The 6312-nt window shown below is 53.6% G+C and overlaps 1 protein-coding gene across 1 annotated transcript; it reads right to left on the bottom strand.

Annotated features, from left to right (window-relative positions):
• Positions 1–768: 768 nt before the first annotated feature.
• LOC134057331 (olfactory receptor 14J1-like) lies at positions 769–2609 on the bottom strand (the record flags this gene model as incomplete). Its single annotated transcript, XM_062514322.1, has 2 exons — positions 769–780; positions 2148–2609. Coding segments are annotated over 2 exons (474 nt in total), but the record flags the coding sequence as incomplete, so codon positions are not given.
• Between the last annotated feature and the right edge of the window lie 3703 nt (positions 2610–6312).

The raw sequence follows: 6312 nt of genomic DNA, 5'->3' as shown, positions 1-6312 counted from the left end.
CCACAACAACCTCTGCAGTGCTACAGGCTGGGGACAGAGTGGTTGGAAATGGTCCAGGCAGAAAGTGACCTGGGGGCAGTGATGGACAGCAGGCTGGGCATGAGCCAGCAGTGTGCCCAGGTGGGCAAGAAGGCCAGTGGCACCTGGGCCTGGATCAGGAATGGTGTGGCCAGCAGGAGCAGGGCAGTGATTCTTCCCCTGTGCTCTGCACAGCACCTTGAGTGCTGTGTCCAGTTCTGGGCCCCCCAATTTAGGAAGGACATGGAGGGGCTGGAGTGTGTCCAGAGAAGAGCAACAAGGCTGGTGAGGGGTCTAGAATACAAGTCCTGTGAGGAGGGGCTGGGAGAACTGGGATTGTTTATCCTGGACAAAAGGAAGCTCAGGGAGACAAGGCAGTGTCAGGGCACAGGTTGGACTTGATGATCTCCAAGGTCTTTTCCAGCCTTCCTCATTCTGTGATTCTCTGAAACCACCCCTTGAGCAGTTCAGGATGAGCCCTGGGCCTCCTCCTCAGAAGGTGCAGCAGCCCAGGTCCCTCAGCTTCTCCTCACAGCCCCCAAAGCCCATCCTGTCAGTCCTGCAGAGCCTCTCCAGCCCCTCCTCATTGCCCACAACAGGGAGCCCCACAGCCAGACACACCAGCCCAGATGTGCCCCCCTGGCCTGGGGTGCCTCTGGAAAGAGCAGCACCAGGCACTGCAAGACCCTGCAGACAATTCCTGAAGCACTTGGAGGTTGATTCTGCTCCTTAAGGGATGTTCCTATTGAGCTAGCTCAGGAACTGAAATGGGGAGTGGGGCCAGAGAGGAAAGGGCAAACAGGGATGGACTGATTGCATGGGAGGGCACAGGGAGGGCAAGAGGAAGAAATCTGGATAAGGAAAGACTAAAGAAAGGAAATGTGAAGCAAAGGAAATGCTCAGGGCAGTCTGGGGGTGGCTGCCAGGCAGCCCTGGCTCTGAGCAGCAACGTCTGCAGTGGGACAGGAAAGTCACAGCTCATGGGAACAAACTTTCTGTCTGACTTCAGAGGCCACGACAAACCTGAGTGGTTTCCCTCTGGTCCCGCAGGCCTTGCTGGCCCCAGGGGCTGATGGCATTTGTGCTCCCTCAGGTCCCTCTGCCCACAGCAGCACCATGGCGGTGCTGACGCCTGCTCTGTGCAATGCAAACAGGGGCTCCTGAGGCAGTGCTGCCGTGTGTGTGCCTGCAAGGATGGGGCACCTGTGTGAGCTGGGGGAGAGGCCAGGGCTGCAGAGGGGGGATGTTGTTGGCAGGTGCACAAGGACGCTCTGGGACGCTGCCCTGGGGTGTCCAGCGCACTGGGGATGGATCAGCCCCTGCTCTGCTGCTCCTTGCCAGGCTCTCCCCTTGCAGGGACCTTGCAGAGCACCAGCCATGCTGTTTGGGCCCAGCCTGCCCACGGCCAGCCTGGGGCTGCTCCCGGGGCTTTTCTGTGCTCAGCGTTGGCCTGGCCAGGTGTTCTGGAGAGAGCCTGGGCAAGGAGCCTCCAGCCCCCAGGCCCTGCCCTGAGGTGTCAGCGCTGCCCCAGCAGTGCCCATGGCCTGTCCCTGCTGCAGCCCTGGCACTGCCACCCCCAGGGCTGTGCCCGGCCCCGAGAGCACTCAGGCCCTGCAGCAACACCAGGGGCAGGAGGGCAGCGGGGCAGTGGCACGGGAGCAGCACTGGCAACACCAAGTGCTGCTGCTGCTGCTGCTGGGCACAGCTGCTGTGCCAGCACTGATCTGCCCCAGCTCTGCACACAGACATTGCTGTTGCAGCTACAGAGAACGGAACAACTGGGACATATCTAAAGAAAACTTTGCTGGGAGATCCCTTAGTTCATTTTAAGCCACTGAGAGCACAGGTCCTCATTGACAGAGTGTGTGGCCACAGTGAAGGTCGAGAGAAACAAAATTACAGATGGCACCAACAGTGACCTTTATTTGTGGACAATATTAAAAAACAAAGGAAGAAAAAGGGAAAAAATGTAAACCAAGCCAACAAGAAGTATAAAAATTACTTTTATTACAACTGATTTACTGAAATTGGCAAGCAGTTTAATGTTTCTGAAATCCTTGATTCATCAGTTTACACAATGCAGCCTTGAGCTCCTGGTTCCTCAGGCTGTAGATGAGGGGGTTCAGGGCTGGAGGCACCACCGAGTACAGAACTGACAGGGCCAGATCCAGGGATGGGGAGGAGATGGAGGGGGGCTTCAGGTAGGTAAATGTGCCAGTGGTGATAAACAGAGACACCACAGCCAGGTGAGGGAGACAGGTGGAAAAGGCTTTGTGCCGTCCCTGCTCAGAGGGGATCCTCAGCACAGCCCTGAAGATCTGCACATAGGAGAAAACAATGAACACAAGACAACCAAAAGCTAAACAGACACTAACAGCAATGAGCCCAAGTTCCCTGAGGTAGGAGTGTGAGCAGGAGAGTTTGAGGATCTGGGGGATTTCACAGAAGAACTGGCCCAGGGCATTGCCATGGCACAGGGGCAGGGAAAATGTATTGGCTGTGTGCAGCAGGGAATAGAGAAAGGCACTGGCCCAGGCAGCTGCTGCCATGTGGGCACAAGCTCTGCTGCCCAGGAGGGTCCCATAGTGCAGGGGTTTGCAGATGGACACGTAGCGGTCGTAGCACATGATGGTCAGGAGGGACAACTCTGCTGAAATGAAGAAGAGAAAGAAAAACACCTGAGCAGCACATGCAGAGTAGGAGATGTTGTTGGTGTGCCAGAGGGAATTGTGCATGGCTTTGGGGACAGTGGTGCAGATGGAGCCCAGGTCAGTGAGGGCCAGGTTGAGCAGGAAGAAGAACATGGGGGTGTGCAGGTGGTGGCCGCAGGCTACGGCGCTGATGATGAGGCCGTTGGCCAGGAGGGCAGCCAGGGAGATGCCCAGGAAGAGGCAGAAGTGCAGGAGCTGCAGCTGCCGCGTGTCTGCCAATGCCAGCAGGAGGAAGTGCCTGATGGAGCTGCTGTTGGACATTTCTGCACTCTGGGCATTGGGTTCTGGCATGGAGAAAGGGACAGTGAAGAGATAGAGGACACACCTGTAACCAAAATCAAAGCCATTTCCCTGACATCCTCTCCTCTAACACACACATAGAAACAATTTACATTTTAAGAATTTAAGAGTAGATTTGTAAACTTCCCCCATATCTCTCCTGGTATTTCTGGATATCAGAAATCTCACCATTTCTGCTGCCCTCAGGGAGACCAGAGCATGTTCTGTGAGACAAAGTAATGAATGGAGAGAGAAGAAAGATGATCTGTCATTATGACCTGCTCAGACTTTCTCTGGGATTTAACCTTGTTCAGGTGGAGGGTGATTATCCTCCCATGTTTCCCTTAAAAACCACTAGGTACTGCTGAGAGGAGATGGATCCACCAGAGTCCAGCACTATAATTGTAACCAAGGACTCCTGTTGCTCATTTGACCAACCCAACAGTATGTGCAGTGCCAGAACAGCTCTGCTTTTCCCCATTCATTTATAACTCAGAGATGGTATTCGAAATGTTGGCATCCATGATTAAAGCTCCCAGGTTGGACGGAAATCTCAGGGAGAGTTCCAAGTGTCCCAGTGATGGCACTGGAGTAAGGGAGATGCAGCTCCTTCCCTGGCTGCACTGACAGCATTGCCCACAGCCGGGCACTGGGGACAGCGTCACCCTGAGCCAGCTGTGCCCCCTCCCAGAGCCCCCAGTGCCGGGCAGCTGCTCCCAGCCCTGTGCTCTGCAGAGGGAACTGGGCCCGGGACTGCAGAGCTGCCCCACGGCTCTGCTGCAGCTCTGCCTGCACAGGAGGGGCTTCACGCCTTGGAGCCCCAGCCCTGAGGGCAGAGGCTTGGCTGGGGGACAGGAGGGAGGGGGCTTCTTCAGACCGAGGGGCTGCACTGCTGAGGGGTTTTCCTATGGAGATCTCTAAACTTTCCCTGAGACAACTTTTCTGGTTTTCTGTTTTCTATCAGTGCCTGATCTTCTCTCTGCTTCCTGCAGGTTTTCCTCCTAGAGATCCTTCCCTGTGCCTGATGTCTCCCTGCCAGCACTCACACACCCCAAATCTCTGTGCACTCTCCTTGTCCCTACAGAACCCTGCCTGTTTTCAGGGCACTGACTGGGGACAGGTTCTGTTTGCAGCTTGGAGAAAGGACAGGTCAGACTGAGCCTGATGGGTCCAGCACAGGGAATGCTGGTGCTGCCCCAGGGCAGAGCGGCTGAAAGCACATTAGGAAACGCCTGTGATCGTATTGATCACTAAAAATAACAGTTTGCATGGCACAGGCATTTGTGAAAATTCATATTACTTTTAATATTTATCCCCTCCCTCCCTGCCATTCTCCTATACCAGGAAACCAAATACAATGTCTTAGGAATCTTCTTCATATTTATCAAAAACCTTGTCTTTGAAATATTCTATGACATATTAGAACACCTCAGCATATCAGAGCTTCATGAGCATTTCATCTCCCCTGCACCAGAAACACTCAGAGTTGTACTCACAGAGTCTGTGGGCATTGGGATGTTCCAGCTTTAGGAGATCACTGCAGGAGCTGCAGCTGCATTGTCCTGCAGCCAGAGGCTTCCTGTGTCCAGGGCTGGGAGTGATTCTGCCCCAGGCACTTGTGAGCATCTTCCCAGCCCTGACTGATTGAAGCTCTCTGTGCCTCTGTGCTGTGCCTGGGGTGGCTGCAGGCAGTGTCCTCAGCCCTGCTGGGCTGGGAGAAGAGCTGCTCAGCAAGAGAAATGGGTTTATAAAGCTCTTCTTGATTGCCAGGACTGTCCTCTGTGCCAGGATCCCATCCCAGCCCAGCAGCACAGACACAGCACAAGGACTTTAATGAACCTCTCTGGGATTTTGTGCTGAGGCCCTTTAATTCAGTCTCTGAAAGGGAGGTGGAGAAACCTCTGAAGAACTCCAAGTCAGAATCGAACTCCAAAGTTTCTTAAAAGTTTTAATGGGTCCCATTGCGGGACACAACTGAGAAAGTGTGCCCAGGTTGCAGTCAGAGCAGGAAATTGGAGGCAGTGATGACAGGAGGGGACAAAGAGAAGCCAAGTCTTGGTGGCCTGGGGCACAGCAGGGTCTGTGCCACCAAGGGCTGTGAGCAGACACCTTGTCCTGAGCCACTGGGGCCTCCTGGCACAGCCCCAGCAAGGCTGGGCACTGTCAGCCCTTGTCCTGCCCTCAGCATCCCCCCACATGCCAGTGGCCTCAGGGATCTGCTGGGACCAGTCCCTGGGGAGCCTTGGTCAGGAATGGCCCTGGGGGCTCCTTCATGTTCCCAGGGACTGCAGGTTTTTCCATGGACTTGGGGTTTTGCTCTTGCCTTGGAGTCTCTGAGAGCTTTGTGGAATCATGGCCTCCAATTATCTGCTTTAATTAGTCTCTTGAGAGCCTTTCTCAGTAACAGCACTCAGTGGGGCTATTTGGATCTTCAAGGTACTTTACTTTTTTGAGGTACTTTCCTTTGACCTTTCATCTCTCAGTCTCTGAGATGTTTTTGGACATTTGTGGCCCCCAGTTCTCTCCTCCAAGGAGTCCATGAGCATCCTGTGTTTTGAAATGGACCTCAGTGGGACCCATTAATGCTTTGAGACACTTTAGGTTTTTCTTCTGTCTTGGACTCCTGGAAAGAATTGTGCAATCTCCTCTCAGACTCTGAGGATCAAGGGCTCAGCACCAAATGCACCACGGGGCTCATTGGGACCAAGGAACTCCTGACAAACCATGGCTCTGCCTTGATTTCCCTCTGCTCTGGTGCAGTTCATCAGGAAGGTTTTCAATTCCAGTTATGGAGAAATATTTCAATGAACTTCTAAGAAATATGTATTCATAGTTTAAAGAGTGTCTTTTATTGCTGTTCTCTTTAGAGCAGAGGTGATTGCAGCATTCTGTGGTTGAAATGGATCCAGTGTCTCCCTTAAGGAGTCCTATCCTGCTCAGAGAAGCTGTGCCTTTAGATCTGACCCAGTGTGGACAACATTGCTCCACATTTCCCAGTGATTTCAGGAATCAGGACTTGACACCATAATTCTAGAGAGTATGTTTGATTTCCAGCTGGGACACGTGGAGGGGATATCTCCTCCAAACCATGCATACCTGGTCAAGACAGGTTCCAGGTAGAAATACACATTGATCCCACCACCCCACACCTCCCTGCCCACCCATCCCCACCTTCTCTCCCTTTGTATTATAATTAGCTGCCACACCTCCTGGAGGTCGTGCCCGGTGGTTTTTGGGATGAAGGCCATGTGTCTTCCTCAGTGATCAGCGTTTGACCTCTCCTTCTGGGCAGGTGCAGTGGAGG

The sequence above is a fragment of the Cinclus cinclus genome, unplaced genomic scaffold (genome assembly GCF_963662255.1).
Source record: "Cinclus cinclus unplaced genomic scaffold, bCinCin1.1 SCAFFOLD_32, whole genome shotgun sequence".
In the NCBI taxonomy this organism is placed as follows: Eukaryota; Metazoa; Chordata; class Aves; order Passeriformes; family Cinclidae; genus Cinclus; species Cinclus cinclus.
This window is presented reverse-complemented; position numbering and strand designations above follow the sequence as displayed.